Raw genomic sequence first — 23,688 nt, 5'->3', positions numbered from 1 at the left:
TGCCATTTGTCCACTCACGATACACTTTCACTACAGCAGGACGTGAACATTTTACAAACTGCGTTGTTTGAGAAATACTGCCACCCTTGGCCCGAAAGCCAATAATCATCCCTATTTGCAACTCTGACAAATCGCCCCTTTTACCCATGGCAACAATGAGTTACATAGTTTGTACGGTTGGAAAAAGACACATGTCCAAGTTCAACCAAGGGATGGGAAAAGGGAAGTAAAAAATTTCTACACATAGGAGCTAATATTTTTTTGTTCTAGGAAATTATCTAAGCCTTTTTTTTAAAAGCCATCCACTGTTGCTGGTGTTACCAGCACCTGCGCAACTCAATATTTCTTGCCCAGATTCTGCAGTCTTTAGAAATATCTCACATGTGGCCCTAGTGTGGTAATGGACTGAAGCACCAGCCTCAGAAGCAAAGGGCACCTAGTGGATTTTGGGGCCTCCTTTTTTAGGAATATATTTTAGGCACCGTGTCAGGTTTGAAGAGGTCTTGTGGTGCCTAAACAGTCGAAACCCCCCAAAAGTGGCCCCATTTTGGAAACGACACCACTCAAGGCATCTTTCTAGGGGTATAGTTAGGATTTGGACCCCACAGTTGTTTTGCAGCATTTAGTGGAATTAGTCTTTGAAGATGAAAATCTACTTTTTTCTGCTAAAATATAGATTTTTTTCATTTTTACAAGGAATAAAGGAGAAAAAGCACCCCAACATTTGTAAAGCAATTTCTCCCGATTACGGCAATACCCCATATGTGGTCATAAACTGATGTTTGGACTCGCAGCAGGGCTCAGAGAGCACCTTTTGGAGCTCTGATTTTGCTGGAATAGTTTTCAGTGTCCTGTCGCGTTTGCAATGCCCCTGAGGGACCAAAACAGTGGAAACCCCTCAAAAATTACCCCATTTTGGAAACTACACCCCTCAAGGAATTTTTCTAGGGGTATAGTTAGCATTTTGACCACACAGGTTTTTTGTGGAATTAGGGCGTGAAAATTAATTTCCAAATTTTTGTCCACTAAAATGTTGCATTTTTTTAATTCTCACAATAGATAAAAGAGAAAAAGCACCCAAACATTTATAAAGCAATTTCTCCCGAGTATGGCAATACCCCACATGTGGTCATAAATTATTTTTTTTATGAGAAATTAATTAACCCTTTCAGGACTGATCCTTTTTTGCTTTTTCTTTTTTTTCACTTCCCAAGAGCCATAACTTTTTAAGTTTTCGGTCAATAGAGTGGTGTGAGGGCTTATTTTTTTGCGGGTGGAGTTGTAGTTTCTATTGACACCATTTAAAATACCATATAATGTACTGGGAAACTGAAAAAAAAGTTCTTTGCGGCTGAAATTGGAAAAAACTTATTCCTCCATTGTTTTTGGGGTTTTGTTCCATAGTTTTTGGGGTTTTGTTTTTACGTCATTCACCTTGCGGTAAAAATAAAAACGTAACTTTATTCTGCGTCTCAATACAATTACGGTGATACCAAATTTATATAGTTTTTTTAAAAATATTTTTTACTACTTTTACAAAGAAAAGACTTTGCTAAAAAGAAAAAAAAAATTGTTTTATATCACCACATTCTGACAGCCATAACTTTTTTATTTTTGGGGTCGATTGAGCGGTGTGAGGGCTTATTTTTGGCGGGACGAGCTGTAGCTTTTATGGGTACCATTTTATGGTACATACAGCTTCTTGATCACTTTTTATGACATTATTTTTTTTTTTAGAGCTAAGGTGACCAAAAATCAGCGATTTTGGTGTTTTAAATTCTTTATTTCTTACGGCGTTCACCGTGCACAATAAATTTACGTTTTAGTTTATTCTGCAAGTTGGTCCGATTACGGCAATATTATATGTATATAGTTTTTTTATGTTTTGCAGCATTTGCACAATAATATCATATTTTTATAAAATTTACTTATTTTCTGTGTCACCATATTCTGAGAGCCATAACTTTTATTTTTCAGATAAAAAAGCTGTGTAAGGGCTTTTTTTTTGCGGGACGGGTTTTAGATTTTATTCGTACTATTTTGGGGTACATGCGATTTCTTGATCACTTTTTATTCTATATCTTGGGAGGAGTGGTGACCAAAAAATAGCGATGTTGGCATAATTTTTTGTTTATTTTTTTTGCGGTGATCACCGTGCGGGAAAAATAACATTATAGTTTGGGTCGTTACGAACGCGGTGATACTTTTTTTTACTACTCTTTACATTTTCTTTTTTGACCTACAGCACTGATCGCTGCTAGAATACATTACACTTCCTAGTAGTTTAATGTATTCAAACTGGTCCTCATAGGCTTCCATACATGGCAGACTCGGAGGCCGTTGTCTGGCCTCCGGTTGCCATGGCAGCCCCCACGATTGCATGGGGCTGCCGATGTGCTACAAATCCCCTAAATGCAGCAATCGATCGCTGTATTTAAGGGGTTAATTGCCAAAATCAGCGGCGATAAGCCGCTGATCGGCAACACTGGAGTGTCAAAAAAGCTGGTCTTGATAGGCTTCCGTCCAAGGCAGACACGGAGGTCATTGTTTGGCCTTTGTTTGCCATGCCAACAATCGGCAAACGCCACGATTTCAGAGCGGGTTCTGCCGATGTGCTAGAAACCCCTAAAATGCAGCGATCACAACCGATCACCGCATTTAAGGGTTTAATTACCTAAATCAGCGGCAAAGGACCAATGGCCGGAAAGAGTGGAGTGTCCGCTGTCCTCGTGCGGGAAGTAAGGGTTACGGAGTGATGCAGCTAGGGGTTAATGATGTTGAACTGCTATATATTTTTTTTTAACACTACCGTGTGTGTGTGTGTAATATATATATATATATATATATATATATAATTCCAGATAAAAATGAACACCGCACTCAAACACAGCTAAATATTAGGCAAAGTGTATATATAGAAAAACCATAGGACAAAGGAACGGCACCAGGACTTCAGTGAAGATGAAACATGGCTGACTTATTTATTTAGTAAGCACTTGTGGTGAATAAATCAGCAGTGTTTCATCTTCATTAAAGTCCTGGTGCTGTTCCTTTGTCCTATGGTTTTTCTATATATACACACACTAGGGCGTAGGCTTTAAGGACCTGGACCGCATGCCTTATATATTCAGTAAGTGATTGACAACCGCCCAAAGTACTTTTGCCATTTTTATTTTTTTACGTTCCACGCGATCATTAGATTGTTGCACAACACACTGCAATACTTATGACCTGGGAGCCTTCATTAGGCCCCCAGCTGCCATGACAACCCCCCTCCCTCTGTCTAATGTCTTAGGAGTTAAATGGCCAGGACCCCAGCAGTTAGAGCAATATATCAGATATACTATAGAGCTGATCCAACACAGAAAAGGCACTTGCCAACCAGGTCCACAGGTAGTGAGATGATACAGGCACATGTGGCAGGAGGGTGGGGTTCCAAGTAAGATATCGAAGCAAAAGCGAATGCCCAGCAACTCCATGTGATTGTAAATCTTTATTCCAAAAATGTACAGGCAGAAAACAGACAAAAGTTAAAGCTTACGTGTTTCAGGTAACTCCAACTATTATTTTTAGCATATGATAATTAAGAGTTAAAGGAGTTGTTCTGAATAAAAAAATTAATTAAAATAAATGTGCAGGCAATTACACATAATTAAACATTTTTTATTGTAAAGTAATTTGGCCAATTTCCTTGCTGTGCTTCTGTTCATGCCTAGTTACACATAGTGTATGGACTACTCAATGTAGTGCTTATTTGACCTTACCATTGCTTTTATGCATAATGGAGGGGTGGGGATCACGTGAATTCTGCAGACCTGTATGCACCTGGGCATGTACGGCACAATGAGTAAAATGGGATATTTTAATTGAAAGCAAAAAAGGATTTATCTAAGTGAAAATTATGAGCCACTATCAGAAGTGTACGATATGTTGTCCAAATGTATGTTTGTTTTATTTATTTTTTTTATATAAAGAAATGATGGCATATTGATTGCATATGCCAGAAAGATCTGATCGCTGGGAGTTAGTACACTGGGCCAACCACGAGCCTTATATATATATATATATATATATATATATATATATATATATATATAAAAAATGTTCCTTACTTGTGGTGGAGGGGTGTGCGTGCGTGCGTGCGTACTCTACACTGAAGTGCATCAATATGCGCATTGACCTCTCTGCCAGAAACGCAGATGAGTCGAGCGACTGTAAGACCTTCATCAATAAGAGGGTCTCTCCTTTTCTTTATGCCCCAGAGTGAAATCTATGCCAGCTAGGAGCGGACGTAGATTTTTTAATATAAGTTACGCCATTTTTCTGTCACATTTTGTAACGCAAATTGTAACTTTTGGGCCCTTTAGCAACTTTCTTATGATGGCAAACTGGTGTAAAAAGGCTAATAAATTCCCCCCGTGGGGTATTGATGTATCCAGGAGAATGAAGATAACAAAGATAGACTGTTTCTCCGGTGGAAAAAGCTGCACACAAAATATTGGACACTAAAGTAAGATACCTGAGGAAAAGTTGACATTTTTACTCATCATTGCACATCTATTTTTAGACATACAGGGTATACCCGGGAGAAACCGAATCACAAATTGTGGGCTGTGTTTCTCCAGAGGCACAAGCTGCACACAAAATACGGGGCACTAAATTGGCATATTCATGAAAGTTATGAACTTGAATGTGATAGTTTACAGGGGGACACGCAGGACTAATTCAGTGAATAGCGCTAGATACAGCTGCTCTGTACAGAGAATACAGAGCAGATGTACCTTAAAAAGTAGAAATAATTTTTAATAAAATGTATTCACAATGTTTATTAACACACACTTACTTATACAAAAATAAAAACGCTTTCAAACTTTACATTGCCTTTAAGTTTTTCCCAATGATACGTAATTTTAGTGCAACTTTTTTTATTTGCACGATGCATTATACATCCCCATGTAAGGCAATGCAGATGTAGCCGTCTCTATCTTGACTTTTAACGCATTAAATACAGATCCCTTATCTTGACCTTTTCAATGGCAATATAAAGATAGAGGCTCCATGGTTATACTTACCAAACGTTGTTCTTTCAGCAGGCCTCACACTAGTCCACTGATTCACCCCAAAAAATTTCCGCTACGGCCTCCCATATCTTTCCTCTGGCGGTCATGATACGCATCCGACCTTGTATCCCACAACTCTGGTCTCTCCTGCACCAAAGTGATCAACTTCTCCACGTTGATCGGCCTAGGCATGCTTGTTTGCTACGCACAGGACTGTAGTCTTTCTCCTCTAGCTGTCCACGCTGATCTGCAAACACTTCTTGTTTTTTTTTGTTGTTTTTTCCCCCCAATATCCTTTGCAACTGTGCCTGAATAACACACAGCACCCGGATGTTACATGTGTGCTGTGCGTTGTTTTCACGCACCCAAAGACTTCAATGGACGACTGCGATGCGCAAACACGCAGCAATATAGGACATGCAGTGAGTTTTACGCAATGGACACAACGAAAACGCATGTGTGAATAGCCCCTTGAATTGCATGGGTCCGTGTGCTGTGAGTGATTTCAACGCACGGCACATGGACGAGTATTACGCTCGTCTGATTGAGTCCTTAGAATCACTTGGATGAGTAATAACATTACAAAGTTATTCCCATATAAAGTGACAAATGTCAGATTTGAAAAATGGGGCCGCACCGTCCTTCGGTAAGGATCTTTGCAGCTTTGATGCAGTTTTTGTTACAGTTCTTTGAGCCAAAGCCAGAAGTGGATCCAAAAGGAAGAAAAGGGAAGACTGATATGTCGCCTTTCTTTTGGCCACTCCTGTGTTTGGTTAAAAAAGTGGAGCCTCTCCGCACTCTGAACTACTCCCTCCCTTCTGAGATGACGCATCACTGTTTATGTGGTAAATGGGGCTTGGCTTACAGCCCGCATACTGAGGAGGAGGTAAGCCAAGTTCTGTTTACCTTGTCAACAGTGAATCGTCGTCTCAGAAGTGAGGTGGAGTAGTTCTCCAGCCCATCGTAATTGACATGGGATCTCAGACAAGCACTGGATTTACATAGCAGCAGTCAATAAGATTGCTTGACTTTTTTAGGCTAGGTCTACTGCTGTATATTTTTTTAGTGGCCGCAATACCCCTATAAAGGAACAGTGTCATCACAAATTATTTTTTTATATGTTAAAGATGTTAGTGCTTTATTAAAAACGTTTATATTCATTTGTGTGTTTGTGTTTTACTTTTTCTTATTTTTACACTTTTTCTTCCCTATGGGGGCTGCCATTTTTTCTCCATTTCTGTCTGTGTCGATTAACGACACATACAGACATGGAATACGGCAGCCACAGTCCCATAGGGACTGCGAACGGCTCCCGTCCCATTGACTTCCGTGTACGGCGTCTGTGTGGGAACTGCGCATGCGCCGCTCCCACACAGTCCAATTCGAAATTGGCGCCGTCCGGCGCCATTTTCCTGTGGACCGGAAGTCGCGGCCGGACAGTAATATTACTACTGCCGGTCGCGGCTTCCGGATTTGTGCACTTGGACCAGCGGCAGCAAACGGAGCGGACGGGCCGGAGGGAGCCGCGGCGGCAGGAGCAGGTAATAGATTTCAATGTATGTTCGTGTTTGTTTACTACTGTATGTAAACCTACTACACTGTGTGTTAGCTCAAAAAATGGCGACACACAGTGTAGGAGGTTACACCGTTCAAACCCCTCGTTTATCCCGGCACTAGCCAGGATAAAGGAGGGGGGATGCTGAGAGCTCACTAGAGCGAGGGCTTTTAACCCTATGTTGCACTGCTGCAATTTTGGGAATAGCTCCATCTAGTGACCAAAAATGGGTAGTATTATAAATTTAGAATTAATTTATAATATTTCCTGACTCGTGAAAAAAATAAAAAAAATTTGAACAATGTTTAATCACCCACACACTAAATGTTTAATTTTTAAAAAAAAAACATGTTTTTCTGGCAACACATTCCCTTTAAGGGGTTAATGTTCTCACACACAAGAAGATCATATTGCATGTGTACATTGGTCCTGGAGATCAGTTTAGATTGGGAGGATATAACTTATAACCCCCAGTGCACTGCACCGATACAATATAAAACAGACGTGTCCTAAATAGGATGACCTAGGGGTGGTCCCAGTCCCTCTTAGGACATGTCTGATTGACTTGTCAAAGTTGTTTTACTGGAGAACATGTTTGCATGTACACATACTCTGAATTTGTGCAGCTTATTACCGTGTCACGAGCCAAGATAGAAAGTGACCTGGGGCATCTTTTTCATCAATTGGCGCATCCTGAAAGAAATATTTAGAGGATGTAGAATTACGGTACATATAAGAGACATGTACATTTTTATAGTTACTCTTTGTTGTAGTTCATAGAAAATAGAATTCCTATATTAAAATATGTACATCAGCCTGGCAATAATCCTCTTTAAACCCCTCCAGACAGAAATTTGTCTCTGCTCTTGTGAAGTTAGCAGGTGGAGTTTGAGATCTTTATTGCGTTAGGTTTCTCCCATCAAGGACATTTATGACATATCCATAGGATATGCCATAAATGTCAGATAGATGCAGGTCCCACATCTGGGAAACGCACCTATTTCAAGAACGGGGACCTCTAAAACCTGTTCTCCCTTTTTGTGTTCACGCTGACACTTTCCGACCATGTAAGAAGAAAACAGCGTAGCTCGCTGAGCTACGCTTTTTCCGTAACTCCCATAGACGTGAATGGCAGTTACGGAAACCGCGTAGCTTGCATGTGTCAGTGGGAATACAGAAAGGTAAAACGGGGTTTAAGGGGCCCCAGTCTAGAGATTGGTGCGGGTCCCAGAGGTGGAACCTGCATCTATCTGACATTTATGGCATATCCTGTGGATATGCCATAAATGTCTCTGATGTGAAAACCCCTTTAATGTTAACTCTAATGGGGTTACTATCTTTGTCTTCTGGTCATTATTGTGTGTATAAGGCTTTTCCTCCCTTGCCCCATGTGCATAACCACAACATCCCTCTTTGGGGTAATTCACACTGCATTTTTTGTCAGGCAGTAAAAAAAAAAAAAAAAATTTTGAGGGAGTTTATGAAATGGCGCTCCAAACCGTGCCGCAGTTTTTTTTCTGCCTCCCACTGATTTCAAGGGAAGGTCAAAGAAGGCAACTGCTCCAAAACAGAACATGCTGGTTTTTTTTTTTTCTGCGAGTGACCAAAAGTCGCCTGGGGAAAAAAAATGCCTCTGCCTCCTATTGAAATCAATAGGGGGGGGGGGGGCAATTTGTGGCGTTTTCTTGGCGCTGATTCCGACGTGGTTTCCACTTCAAAATCAAAGGCAGACAGGTGTGGTATTAAAATTATGTCGTTCAGCTTCGGAGCTCTGGGCTTTTCTTTCGCACATTTTCTCAGTGTAGTAAATAGATGTATAAGAGATACTCATTCTATATGCTAATCTGGAACCTGTGGCTCTACAGCTGTCGTGACACTACTAGTTCCAGGATCACATGAAAGCTGCAGACTATCATTACAGCTCCCACAAGGAGCCCTAATACCTCTGTCTGTCTATAAGACCTTACATATATACCTAATACCTCTGTCTGTATAAGACCTTACATATATACCTAATACCGCTGTCTGTATAAGACCTTACATATATACCTAATACCGGCCGTGATTTTCAGGTCGGGCGGCCGTGGAGTGTCACCCGCGAGCTGCCCACAAATCGCGGGCCGTGCACATGGCCGCTTCAATTATTCCCTATGAGCCTCCTGGGCCATGTACGGACCGTGAAAACCACAGTCGTGTGCATGGGCCCATAGAAATGAATGGGGCCGCAATTCTCCAGTGAATTTTCGGGGGAATTGCGGCCTCAGAAGCACGTTCGTGTGCATGGGGCCTAAAGTCTTATCATGTTAGCACAACTAAATCCTGTTTTGTTTGTTTTTGTACAGAGCTAGTAGCTTATCTTTTCTTGGGATGCAAGAAATGTAGATCACTGGCATTTCTAAAGCTCAGGTCTTGGTTCAAAAATGCCCAATGCTAAGATTTCACAAGAATCATGTAGTTTTGTTTTGCTAAACAAAGGATAATCCATGTGCCTGATTGCTAATAAACCTTTTCTTGTAAAAGGTGTCCACTATCTGAAGAGAAGAGGGCAAACTGGATCTAACCAAGATAGAAAAAGAAGCAGAAGGCACAACAGTTTAAAGGCTATGTACACCCTTGAAATCATTGTTTTGTTTTTTTATAAATAAAAATGTCTATCAGTGTCTTTGGTGGAACTTTCTAAATACTTTTTATTAAAAATAATTTTTACTTTTTGAGATACAGCTGCTTTGTATCCTGTATACAGAGCAGATGTATCCAGCACCGAGACCTGAATCCATTAGGTCAGCGGCACTAACTGGTTCAGTGACAGCGGGCATGCAGGATCGAGCTGTTACCGATCACATCGAAGTTCATAACTTAGATGTGATCGATAACAGGTGGATCCTGCATGTCCGAGATATGCAGGACCCGCTGTCACGGACCCAGTCAGTGCCGCTGATCTGACGGATTCAGGTCTCGGTGGTGGATACAGCTGCTCTGTATACAGGATACAAAGCAGCTGTATCTTAAAAAGTAAAAATAATTTTTAATAAAAAGTATTTAGAAAGTTGCACCAAACTCAGACATTTTTATATAAAAATAAAAGGATTTCAAAGGTGTACATAGCCATTTAAAGAAAAGGTGTCACAAAATATTTTTTTTATTTATTTGATGTGTTTTAAGCTATGGGCCTATTATTATTTCTTTCATTATTTTAATGTGTTCCCGAATGTAACTTTATTTATGTTTGTGTTTTTACTTTTGTGGGGGCATCCATCTTTATTAGCATATGTGTATGCGTCTCTGCACGACACATACACAGATGTTATATGGCACACCCAGGGCATAGGGGACTAGGGACGGGAGCCGTTCGAACTGTGAACTGCGCATGCTCTGTGGCATGCACAGTTCACAACGACCCTCGCTTCAATAGGGAAATTGGCACCATTTTGTTGAATAGTGGCAGCCGCAGCAATTATCGCAGGGGCTGTCTCCAATTCAAATAAATTGTCGGGCCCCATCTACTGTGAATGCAGAACCGCAATAATTTGAATTACTGCCCCCATTGCCGATCAGCTGTTTTGAAGGGGCTGCAGCGCTCGTACGAGCTTCCCTTCTTCTTTACCTGCTGGAACTATGAATCACCGACACTCTTGTAGCAGCGGCTCACACTATTACACCCTTCTCCCATTGAAGCATGTCGGTAATTCACAGTACGAGCAGGGTAGCAGCGATAGTACGAGTGCTGTGGCCCTTCAAAACAGCTGATCGGTGGGGTGACGAGAATCGGACCTAGACTGATCAGATATTGATGGCCTATCCTGAGGATAGGCCATCAATTTCTTATGACCGGGGTTACTAGCGGTCATATTGAAGTAGGTAACTGACCTACTTTCGAAGTGACCGTTAGTAACCCTGGTCACATAGCTAATGCAGACAGAAGTCTGCTGTAAGGGAGTATAATTTTTTTTTAATTCTTCATACTAATATCTTTATTTTTTTTGTTCTGCAAGCTACTATGTCGTAGATTTGTCAGACTACTTCAATGATTGACGGTTTTGGTTTTTTTTGTAAATAAAATGGTCAAAGAGGGTTGTGTGGGGGAATTTTTCTATCAATAAAAAAATAAATTCTAAGGCCTAGTTCACACGGAGTATTTTGCAGGCAGAAAAAATCTGCCTCAAAATTCCTGAAATAATTTTGAGGTCGATTTTGACCTGCCTGTGCTTTTTTTGCCGCAGCTTTCGTTGCATTTTTTGCTCGTGGCCACTGAGGGCCGTGGGCAAAAAAACACAGAGAAAAACGCTTTTTCTGCCTATTTTTCCCTGTCATGTACAATACAAGCATCACCTAGTAATTAGACTTCTCCATGGGGAACCATTTTTTCCTCCTCTGGCGGATGATTTTTCCATTGACAAGTAGCACGACAGGGGAAAAAAACGTTCCCATCATGTAACTCTGCTACCGGTCAACTGAAAAGTTGCCGTGATCAGAACGTCCTACCGTTGTACAGTCATTGCAAAATGGTGCTTTACAGTGGTAGGCAACTTGAAGACACCGCCTCCTGGCTTGTAGCCCAAAATAAAAGGGGTGGTGAGTTTGGTCACTAGTAGGGAGAGTGTCCCTCCCACATTTACAGTAAGTGAGTCGACGGGGTGGGGCATCCAGCATGGCTGCTTTTAACTGCGGCTCCTAACGGCCTCTCCAATCTCCGCTGTATCTGAGACATCCCGACCCAGAGAGCTGCTGGCGGATCGAAACCGGGTCGGCGGTGAGAGGGGTATCGGAGGAGCCCCTTTGTTTTTAGCCTCGGAGTCACAGGCGGTGTAACGCCGTGGAAGGAGCGACGACCGGACCTCCCGCAGCCATCTTTTGATCGATTTCCCACAACAAGCCTGGGTGAGTGGATCTCCCCAGGAGGAGTACCCAGAGACCTCACAGTCTCCAACGGACCTCTTTGGCCCCCTGCAGATACTCCAATTGGAGTGCATCGGCGCAAGCGTGGCAACGGCCGCCATCTTGCTAGGCCGCAGGACGGCTTCCTTCTTCCGAGTCTCCGGGTGAGTGGACTCCCACGGGGGAAAATCTCCCTATGGGCCTGGGAGACCCCATCGACCTCCCCGACCCTGCAGACTGTAGTGAGCTACAGTCTCTGCGAGGGACCACACCTCCCCGCACATTAGGGTTTCTTGGGGACAGTCCAGAGGAGGACTGGCCCACTCTTCACTGCTTCCCGGGGACCCCGCTCTCCCTGACCACACGCTGGCCACACTGCCTTATAGAAGGTCTGCGCTGTGACCACCTCTCCTCCACTGGAGAACGAACGAGGGTGATTAGCCCTGCTTTGTGCCTGTCTGGGAATTGGACTCTGGTGGAACACTACTGTCATATTTGTATTCTTATGTCTCCTGTACGGATCTGGCTCATGCTGCCACTGAAGTTTTAGTGATCGTCTGAATGCCGTCGGGCAACTTCCCCATCTGACCCTCTATTATTCTGCTCTAATACGCACTTTCGACGCCTTTCCCCTGACATAGGGAACTGTGTCATGGACAAATACCTCACAAAATTGTCAAAAGGAAGATCGACCTGTTCTCAGAACGCACCAGTACTGGACTCCCCACGCTCCTCCACCATGCATAAAACTAAGGGAAACGCTAAAGGGGAAAAATTATCTAAAATCGCACCCGCTAAAGTGCACTCTCCACAACCGCAATTCTCTCCAGTGCTGCTTACAGGAGATGACATGACCCCCCTCAGCTGTCCCCACAAAACAGCCCTCAACACGGCTCTGCCATGGACTCACTTCAGGCCACCCTGGTGGCGCAGGAGGTCTCGAAGTAGTTGATGCCCCTCTTTGACAAGCGCTTGGATGTCCTACACACATCGATCAACTCGACGCTGGCCCATACCACCTCCAACTCTCAGAAAATTGCTGACTTGGAGACCAGATTCACCTCCTCTGAACACACCATTTCAAGTCTGGAGGATACCCCGTGCCAGAGCCAAGCCACGACTCAGGCGCTAAGGGACAAACTGGAGGATCTGGAAAACAGGGAAAGACGCAGCAGCCGAAGATGTGTAGGTATCCATGAAACGGAGTTGGCTGATTGCTTTGCGGACTATCTCAGCAAATCCCTCCCAAAAGCGCTTAACCTTGACCTTGGGGGTGACGCCCTCATGATTGAGAGAGCACACAGACTGGGCCCCCCCTAGATCCAATAGAGATGTGAGTGAAAGTAGGCAACGTCCTGTCATAGCCAAGTACCTCCACTGGCCTATAAAAGAAAAAGTTCTGAGACCCTATAAGAACCAGAGGGACTTATTGATCAACGGCTCCAAAATCCTGATTTTCCAGGACTACACTCCAGCTGTCTCGCAAAAAAGAAAAGCCTTCGCTCCTGTTTGCCGCTTGCTTCATGAGAGGAACACTCGCTTTCAACTGTTATTCCCAGCAAGGCTGAGAGTTCAAGATGGTGACCGCATCCACATGTTTGAAGATTCGTTTCTGGCTCGGAGACAGCTTCATCTGGAGGACCAAGTGCAGGGGCGTAGCTAGGGGGGGGTAGGCGGGGCACTTGCCCCGGGCGCAGTTCAGAGGGGGGCGCCAGCGCCCCCTCCTCCTGCACTATAATTGTACCTGTGTCGCAAGGACACAGGTACAATTAGAAGCAATGAATGACCGGGCACGTTCCGTGCCCGGCCATTCGGCGGCTCTCCACGAATGAAGCGACTGGTACCTTTTGTACCAATGACGCTTCCATCGATGAAAGGCGCTGACTGACTGGCAGGGAAAGTCATCCTGCCCAGCCAATCAGCGCCTTTCATAGACGCCGCGTTCAACCCCCAGGAGACCTGCGCAGAAGAGAGCAGGTCTCCATGGCTGCCGGACGGCGTGGGAGCGGGAATAAGGTGAGTTTGAATTATTATTATTTTTTTTAATTGTAATAGAAGTGTGGCTGTATCTGCGGGGGGACTTTATCTACGAGGGTGTCTATCTACAGGGGGACTATATCTACAGGGCTGGGCTATATACAGGGGGACTATATCTACAGGGCTGGGCTATATACAGGGGGACTATATCTGCTGGGCTATATACAGGGGGACTATATCTACAGGGGGGCTATATACAGGGAGACTATATCTACAGGGGGGCTATATCTACAGGGGGGCTATATACAGGGGGACTATATCTACAGGGGGACTATATCTACAGGGGGACTATATCTACAGGGGGCCTATATACAGGGGGACTATATACAGGGGGACTATCTACAGGGGTGGGCTATATACAGGGGGACTATATCTGCTGGGCTATATACAGGGGGACTATATCTACAGGGGGGCTATATACAGGGGGACTATATCTACAGGGGGGCTATATACAGGGGGACTATATCTACAGGGCTGGGCTATATACAGGGGGACTATATCTACAGGGGGACTATATCTACAGGGGGGCTATATACAGGGGGGCTATATACTGGAGTGGGCTGTCTATAGAGCACCATATACAGGGGTGGGCTATATAGTATATAGCCCCCTGTAGATATAGCCCACCCCTGTATATGGTGCTCCATAGATAGCCCACCCCAGTATATAGCCCCCCCTGTAGATATAGTCGCCCTGTATATAGCCCAGCCCTGTAGATATAGCCCCCTGTATATAGCCCACCCCTGTATATAGCCCCCCTATGTATAGCCCACCCATGTAGATATAGCCCCTGTGTATAGCCCCCCTGTGTATAGCCCACCCCTGTATATAGCCCCCTTGTACATATAGTCCACCCCTGTATATAGTGCTCCACAGATAGCCCACCCTTGTATATAGTATATACAGGGGTGGGCTATCTGTGGAGCACTATATACAGGGGTGGACTATCTAGTGGAGCACTATATACAGGGGTGGACTATCTAGTGGAGCACTATATACAGGGGTGGACTATATGTACAAGGGGGGGCTATATACAGGGGTGGGCTATCTGTGAAACACTATATACAGGGGTGGACTATATGTGGAGCACTATATACAGGGGTGGGCTATATCTACAGGGGGTCTACATACATGGTTGGGCTATCTGTAGAGCTCTATATACAGGGGTGGGCTATATCTACAGGGGGCTATATACAGGGGTGGGCTATCTGTAGAGCACTATAGGGGGAGTTATTTGTGGGACACTATATACAGTGGTGGTCTATATGGGGGCACTATCTACAGGGGCTCTATGGCAGGCACTATCTACAGGGGGCACAGTGTGTGTGTGGGACACAGTGTATGGTGCTATTATAATTAGAGGTGCAGTGTATGGCGCTATTATATTTAGGGGTGTACTGTGTGGTATAATGATAACTTTATATTTATTTATAGGTGCAGAAATGTTGGAAAAGTGAGAAGCTGAAGACATCTAAGCAGCAAACTGCAGAAATGGACCGGGAGAAGTCATCATAGAGGTCTGGACCAAATGGAGAAAAAGAACTAGAATCTGAGACGTCACCGGTGAGTCACTTAATGTAAATGTTTATTCTGTCTCTAATCAGCACTGTAGTCACTGTATGATCTGCAGCGAGATGATGGGTGATATGATTATGATAGGATTTATTTTTTGTGAAACGGCATCTCCCAGCATATCCTTATCATTGTTCGGGCCATGCTGGGAGCTGTAGTTTTACGCCATACACACCTATACAGCAGGGGTTGCACTAAATTGAGCTGTATTTGTGCAGGTGTTGTATATATGTAGTGAGCTTGGTTCTTGTGTTGTGTATAGAACCATATTGCTTGTGAAATGTACAAATAATTTTATGCTCGCGTTACATAAAAAGAAATGACACGTCGATTGGTAGAGAAAACAAACACGGCGAGGGGGAAGGAGATGTCGGGAAAGAGGTTGGGGGGGGGGGGGCGCCAAACTAAATCTTTGCCCCGGGTGCTGGAGAACCTAGCTACGCCTCTGCCAAGTGATATGCACCTGTGTTACCAGGGAATATGCCCGACTTTCATTGGACATGTGCACATTTCGCTCACGCTTGCGAATTTATGCAGACAACGTTCAGTTTGCTTTATTGGTCGTAACCTCGCTGTTCTTAGCTTGGATTGATGTTACTGTTGTTCATCTAATTGTTCACCTGTTTTGCCTTTATTGCTGTTATTGTCTGTCTTTGATGTATTCTCTCCTCTTGCAGACTCCTGAGTGCACGACTCCTGAACTTGCTGACACCGCTATATTTAGGCTACACATGCGGCTCGCTGGGACCGTGTGGGGGTGACGACTGGTTCACGATTCTGTTGATCCAGAACTTCCTACTAGATACAGGATGAGTACCTCACATACACTGACCCCTGACACTTATCACACATCACCACATTTAAAATTCCTCTCATGGAACGTTGCAGGCCTAAACACGCCTCCGAAGAGACGGAAAGTGCTTAACCACCTCAAGAGACTCTCCCCAGATATCATATTTCTGCAAGAGACTCACTGGAGACTGGGCATTCAAGGGAAATTGACGGCCCCCTGGTTGGGCAAATGTTATTCCGCCTTGCACCCTTCTTCTTCAAGGGGGGTGGCGATTCTTTTTAGAAAAACCCTACAATTCAAGCTAGAACAGTCCATTAGTGACCCCTAAGGCAGATACATTATCTTGCATATTGCGGTGGAGGTTATTGATTATTGGTTAAGGTATACACCCTTAATAAGGACCAATGCTTATTTTGCACAGAGGTTCTTCAGGTAAATCTGGGTCTCCTACGTCGTGACTTAATCATTGGCGGGGACTTTAATTTAGTCCAAAATTACTCTATGGATTGCTCTACACCAAACCCCCAATCCCAAATGGCTGCGTCTTCCTTAGAGTTTTTCGTTGACTCTCTTAATTTGTGTCACCCCTGGAGAGTAGTTGACACTGGAGCTAGGGAATATACGTGTCACTCGAGTTCACATGGCACATTTTCAAGAATAGACTATTTCCTAATCTCCACCTCATTGTTTGATTCACATAAAAATTTACCCGATTACTATTTCGGACCATGCCCTGATTACCTTGACTATGGCCTTGTCCTCCCCAACTGAGAGATCTAAATTTTGGAGATTTCCTGCCTACCTGACAAATTCCTCTGAGTTCCAGCAATACCTGCAAATGCGCTGGGGTAATTACTTGGATGACAACATATCTCAGTCAGATGATATCCCTCTATTGTGGGCTGCATCGAAGGCTGTGATGCGGGGACAGGTCATCAGTTATCTGTCTCAGAGGCGGAAATTACGCAGAGATCGTTTCACTGCCTTCCATAACTCTCTATTATCGACTCAAAGGACCCATGCTAATGATTCTACCCCGGAAAGTCATCTAGCGTATCAGACAGCTAAGCACCTCTTGGACACCTTTATCCACGATGAATCTGAGAGGCAGGTGAGAAATAAAGACAATAAGTTTAATAGGTGGGGTAATAAGACAGGCAAACTCCTGGCCAGTCTTACGAAACAGAGACACCCCTTTAAACCTATCCTCTCCTTGCTTAACCCCTCCACGAAATCTATTTCCACAGACCCTACTGAGATTGCACAAATTTTCACAGCATACTATAAGGATCTTTACAGGGCCACCCCGACTTCTCTTTCAGACATAGATTACTTTCTGGACTTGGTTCGTTTGTCCACTCTCTCTTCAGAACAAAATATTTTGTTGAACTCGGAGATACAGGAGGAAGAGGTGAGACAGGCAATTTTTTTGACCTCTAATGAGAAGATGCTGGGTCCAGATGGATTTCCAGCAGAATATTACAAAATGCTAGGCCCCCAAATTGTACAGCTCCTGATGAGTCTCTTTAATGAAACCTTCATACATAATAAGCCCATTGACCGCTTCACAGAATCTCGCACAGTGCTTATACCGAAACCAGATAAGGACCCATCCTTACCCCAATCTTATAGCCCGATATCACTATTAAATCAAGATTATAAACTTTTGGCTAGAATATTGGCGGATAGACTTCAGCAGTTTCTCCCCAGTCTACTCTGTGAGGCCCTGGATTCACAAAGTGTAGGACCAGCATAAAAAATATTAGAACGGCAGTGGCTGCGACTATTTTGGCACAGGACCCGACACAAACGGTCACCATGCTCATGTGTCTGGATGCAGAAAAGGCCTTTGACACAGTGGATGGCCTTTTTTAGACGCAGTCCTTTCCAAATTACAATTTGACACGGTTTTCTCTCAATTTGTACAGTTTCTGCGCTTTGATGCGGAGACGTGTGTGACGGTCAATGGGCTGACTTCTTCCCTGATAGATATATTATGGGGCACAAAACAGGGCTGCCCTCTTTACCCTTTACTTTTTAATCTCTCCATCAATCCCTTGTTACGTCATCTAATGCAAACTGCGGTTTTTAGGGGGATTGAATAACACAATTTAGAATTGAAGGTAGCCGCATTCGCGGATGATATCTTATTAGTGGTGTCGGATCCCAAGCAGGTGCTGGCCCCACTCCTTCAGGACCTGGATAGACTGGGGAGATTGTCCGGCTATGTGTTGAATGTAGACAAAACTGAATCTCTTTTACTAAAGGGACCTTCTGTGCCTTTGTGGTCCTCGGCTTTTCCGTTCCGGTGGCAATCTTCAGCTTTCAGTTATCCTATTTGGGGGTACAAATCCCCAAACACCCGGGTAAATTATATAGGCTTAACATGTCCCAATATATCTCCCAGTTAGAGAAGAGATTAAGCACTTGGGAACCCTTCAATGTCTCCTATTTGGGGAGGGCGAATCTGATTAGGATGTCGGAATTTCCTAGACTCCTCTATCTCTTACACACGCTTCCAATTTAATCTTTAATCTTACGCCAGCGGATGAAAAACGGATTAACTTCCTTTATAGGACTTTTATATGGGGAGGGAATAAGTCACGTATAGACTTCCACATCCTGCAGCAGCCGAGGGCTAATGGGGGGATTAATTTTCCCAATATCAAACAATATAAGCTGGTGGCACTGCTTCGCTTTGTCTCTGACTGGCTCCATGGCACCTCATGTTACACGTTTACCCCTCTTGACTCTAGTCTCTTCCCGGGTCGGGCACTTGAAGCTCTTCTACACCTTCCTTACAATCAGTTATCCTTTGACACTAGAAACAACCCTTTACTCTTTAACAACTGGCGGGCATGGCAAAAAATCAGAACGCATTTTCAGCTCTCCCCTTCGCTGTCCCTCCACCTGCCATTGATATGTAACCCTAACTTCCAGGATGGCAACCCTCATGGTATCTTTCATAGGTGGCATGCATTGGGTCTGACCTCAATAAAACACTTTGTTCACATATTGGAGAGGAGGATGCTTATGCTGTCTGAGATGCGGTTGAAGTTCCCAACCGTACCCATTGATCCCTTCCATTATTCACAAGCCAAAAGCTATATCAGCAATGTCTGGAAACAATTGCCAGAGCGGGAATGGAACCCTTATCTTCTCCAAGTCTTCTCTAGACAAAACATACACAAATGGTCAAATAACCAGGAACTACCAGTTCTTACACATACCACTGGACTATGCCGTAACTCAAACACCACTGACTAAATGGCAGATTGATGCTCAATCACTTGCTTACTCTGTTATTTTAAGAGCTTTGGACCAAGCTCAAGAATTTCTACCTTCGGCTCGATTTTTAGAGATGAGACTTAAAATAGCACACAGATCCTATCTAACTCCACTTGTAGGCCACAGAATAGGTTTATATCCCACATCCCAAAGCTTTAAATGCCACACCATGGAGGCCAATCTCCATCATTGCCTAATATTCAGACTTTTTGGTCCAGCATTCGATCATACACAACTCAGAACCTTACGAACTACACTCCTGACACAGCACTCTGGGCAATTTTTGGCTCCCTGGACCTGTACACGCACAGATGTTCCCAGGGGGCATATAGATTATTACATTATGTTGCATGCGGCAGGTGCGAAGGCCATTTTACAAACCTGGCTACATGACCAGGCCCCACCATTTAAGTTTTTTTTTTATATAAACGCTCATATTTATTTAAGATGGATTGGATGGAGGCGTCTCTCCATAAAGAACTCCACATGGAGCAGTTCTTTGCCTCATCTTCCTACTTCCACAGATAGTTAGGATGGATATTAGGAACTGCTTTCAGCACACTATCTGGTTTCAGGAACAGATACTTCTAGGAAACACACCAGTGTGAGGGTGTGCAGGATTCTGGAGTGATTGAGGTGTTGGTGGGAGTCGTGCGCTCAGTTGGCGTATCCTCTTCTCTCGGACGGCGTTCACGGTGATGTGGACGGAGATGGGTGGCTGGCTGGTCCCCGTCCCTGGTTGCATTAAGCCTTGATTAAGAGGAGAGGCATGCTTTCTACTCCTATATGACATTAATGCAGCAGGAGATTTTGTTCTGCCGACAGGCTGACTTGTTTGTTTGTCGTCGTCCCCCCTTTCCCTGACTAATAATACGAGATATCCTGATTGGTTGCTGTGTGTTCTATAATATCTGTAATCTCTTGTAACCACTTTTGCTTCTGGGGATCCCCCCCTTCTCTTATTTCTGTATGGGTTTTTTCCCTCCCCTTTTTTAATCCTGTACCCCATATTCAAAAAGTTTAATAAAAAAAATTGGGAAAAAAAAAAGTGAGTCAAATTTCTTTGCCTGATTCAGCTTGCTGCAATTATGGGAAGTGCTGCCTCTGGTAGCCAACATAGGGAAACATGTAAAATTCTTATATTTTGTATATTTCCCACCTAAAAACGAAAAAAATAATAATAATTTGTGCCACAATCCCTTTAAGAACATCACAGTCTGCCGTTTTAGAAACCGATATGTCCTGAATTGGCATCTTCATACAAGAGTTTTCTGATATTAAAAAAATTGGGTTATATGGGCATTAACTATTAGCGTAATAAGCTAATATACTTGCATTATCGATTTTTCGCTGGTCCCATGTTCCCGACCACTGCAACATTATAACAAACCATTCCAAAGGAGAATTGGGGAACAAAGTTTTTTACTATACTTACTTACCAATTCCCTGCTAGTCTCTTATTATCTGATTATTTAACCCCTTTAGGACATAGCTATTTCGGGCCTTGATGACAGAGCGATTTATTTTTTGTTTTTTCATCACTGCATTCTGTGGACCATAACGTTTTAATTTTTTCGCCGACGTGGCCTTGTGCGGGCTTGTTTTTAATAGCACCAATGCGGTATAAATCACATGATAACTTTATTCTGCAGTCGAGAGAATTACGGTAATATTTCAAATTATAAAATATATATATATATATATTACTACTTTTGCACAATAACAACACTTTTTTTTTTTTTTTTAGAAAATCAATTGTTTTTGTGTAGCTGCATTCTAAGGCCTGATTCACATGAACGTGTTAAACTTCCGTGGGATGGCCGTTGAAACAGCGGCCGTCCCACGGACCTATGTAAGTCAATGTGGCCGTTCACACAGCCGTTGTTTCAACGGACCGTGTGAAGGGTCCATGAGAAAATAGGACATGTCCTATCTTTTCATGCATCACTCCATAGACTCTCATCTATGGGGGATGCGTGACATCGCGTCCTGCAGCGCTGAGCACGGATGCACCTCGGACGTGAAAAACTACAGTTTTTCACGTCCAAGGTGTGCTGCGCTCGTATGAATCAGGCCTAAGAGTCATTACATTTTTATTTTTCCGTAGATGTAGCTTTACGGGGGCTTGTTTTTTGTGGGATGTAGTGGGGTACGACTTTTTGATTACTTTTTTTGTAACTTTTTTCATTACAAGTTTTTATAGTACCACTTGGGAATTTGACAATGCGATCGCTTCGATAATGCACTGCAATACTTCTGTATACACAGATGGCAGACCTGGGGGCCTTCTTTATGCCCCTTGTTGCCATGAAAACTCATCGGCACTCCATGATCGTTTTGCAGAGGCGCCAATGGGATGACAAAGAGAGCTTTTCCCTTTGTCTAACCAGTTAGATGCCGCGGCTCTTAGCGACCGCGACATCTGAGGAGTTAAATGGCCGGGATAAGCGTTATCTTCGACTCTAGCCGTTTACATGCAGATTTCCAATTTTGGTTATCTGATGCACACGATCCTAAACGTGTGGGTGGGGGATATAGACCAGAGCCTAGGGAGCTGGGCCTGGGAGTAGGGGTGCTGTAAGGCAGTGCTCCCTGCAGGTAGTCTGTTGCAGCGGTGTTGCTGTCCTGCACTTATTATTAAAGTATAAACTCACATAAAAGAGGTCGCTGCGTAGTGCCGAGAGGGCTTATTCAGTTTGATTAAAATTTATGCTCCATGTTCAATTTTGAAAAATGTTGCTTAGCAGCAGTAGATTACTGCAAAAACTTCAGACCATATGTCTTTTTTTGGGATGCCATTGTCCATTATTTGACGATAAATTATGGTAAATTTAAAGAGACCCCATCACCACGCGATCCTTATAAAATTAAGCATGCAAGTAAGTTCCCCTCCAGGAGGAGGAAAAAAAGTTTATTTAGTGCCACCCATTGGAGCTACCTACAATAGATGGCAATAGAGAGATTTTTTTCTTCCTCCCATTTAGCATTGCCGTAAGGCTCCATACCAGCTATGCCGCTTTAATGAGAACCACCATCCCCGGGGCTTGTACAGGTCCTGTAGACCAGTGTTTTTCTAAGCCTCTTAGAACTCCCTACTGAAATACATTACATAGATATGAGTATACATGTGCTGCAACTATTAAAATGACAGCATGAATACAGTGTGAGTACCACATAGACCCATGGTTACAGAGGTTTTGTATAGGAGAGATCAGAGATTGCTCTGTTTTGTTATATACGTGTGTGCGTATACGTACAGTTTAATTCCTTTTACTCTTTAAGGACAAGCCACTTTTTGCCGCCACAGCCATCTGTTAATCTCCACATGTCTGACTCCCTCCCCCACTCCCCGGCATACAGATGATTTTGCAAAGGAAAGACTCCTGTGGCCGGACGTAGTAATACATGGCGGCTATTTCGATGAGTGGCTGTCCGTGTAAGGGTATGTTCACACGCAGTGACCAAAAACGTCTGAAATACGGAGCTGTTTTCAGGCGAAAACCGCTCCTGATTTTGAGACGTTTTTGTAGCAACTCGCGTTTTTCGCTGCGTTTTTTACGCCCGTTTTTGGAGCGGTTTTTCAATGTAGTCAATGAAAAACGGCTCCAAAAACGTCCCAAGAAGTGTCCTGCACTTCTTTTGACGAGCCGTCATTTTACGCGTCGTATTTTCACAGCGACGCGTCAAATAAAGGCTCGTGGGAACAGAACATTGTAATTCCCATTGAAATCAATGGGCAGATGTTTGTAGGCGTAATGGAGACGTTTTTTCAGGCGTAATTCGAGGCGTAAAACGCCCGAATTACATCTGAAAACAGTGGGTGTGAACATACCCTAATACGTGGCACGGCTTGAGTCTTTCAGAGTAGGAACTGCTCTTCTGTTTGGCTTATAGAGGGGTCACAATATGTTATCTGCAATGAATTGGAGTTAAGGACTAGAAAAAAATCCATAGACAATACAATATGGGAATACAGCCCCTTTTTTAGAGAGTGACAACAGAGCCTTGCCTCAGTGCATAGTGTTGCTATCTTTCATCTAGCTGTCATCTGTCATTAAATCTCTGCTGATTCTGTACTAATCTACACAGTAAGGCCTCATTTACACGAGCGTGTGCGTTTTGCGCGCGCAAAAAACGCTGCGTTTTGCGCGCGCAAAAGGCACTTGGCAGCTCCGTGTGTCATCCGTGTATGATGCGCGGCTGCGTGATTTTCGCGCAGCCGCCATCATAGAGATGAGGCTAGTCGACGTCAGTCACTGTCCAAGGTGCTGAAAGAGCTAACTGATCGGCAGTAACTCTTTCAGCACCCTCGACAGTGAATGCCGATCACAATATACACCAACCTGTGAATAAAAAAAGATGTTCAAACTTACCATGAACTGCCTGCTTCCTCCAGTCCGGTCTCCCGGCCGTTGCCTTGGTGACGCGTCCCTCTCTCGTCATCCGGCCCCACCTCCCAGGATGACGCCGCAGTCCATGAGACCGCTGCAGCCTGTGATTGGCTGCAG

At 43.8% G+C, this 23,688-nt stretch overlaps 1 protein-coding gene across 4 annotated transcripts in view; it reads right to left on the bottom strand.

Moving 5' to 3' along the window:
* LOC142655585 (glucose-1-phosphate thymidylyltransferase-like) overlaps nucleotides 1-23,688 on the bottom strand; it is a 74,519-nt gene that overhangs the window by 7,766 nt on the left and 43,065 nt on the right. For 3 of the 4 annotated variants that reach the window (XM_075829935.1, XM_075829933.1, XM_075829934.1), the window contains one exon: nucleotides 7,250-7,308. In XM_075829935.1, the coding sequence (XP_075686050.1) occupies nucleotides 7,250-7,308 (59 nt within the window). Of the gene's footprint in view, nucleotides 1-7,226; nucleotides 7,309-23,688 lie in introns of all 4 variants that reach the window. The other variant, XM_075829936.1, reaches the window with a different exon arrangement.

This window comes from Rhinoderma darwinii, chromosome 6 (assembly GCF_050947455.1).
Source record: "Rhinoderma darwinii isolate aRhiDar2 chromosome 6, aRhiDar2.hap1, whole genome shotgun sequence".
NCBI lineage: Eukaryota > Metazoa > Chordata > Amphibia > Anura > Rhinodermatidae > Rhinoderma > Rhinoderma darwinii.
This window is presented reverse-complemented; position numbering and strand designations above follow the sequence as displayed.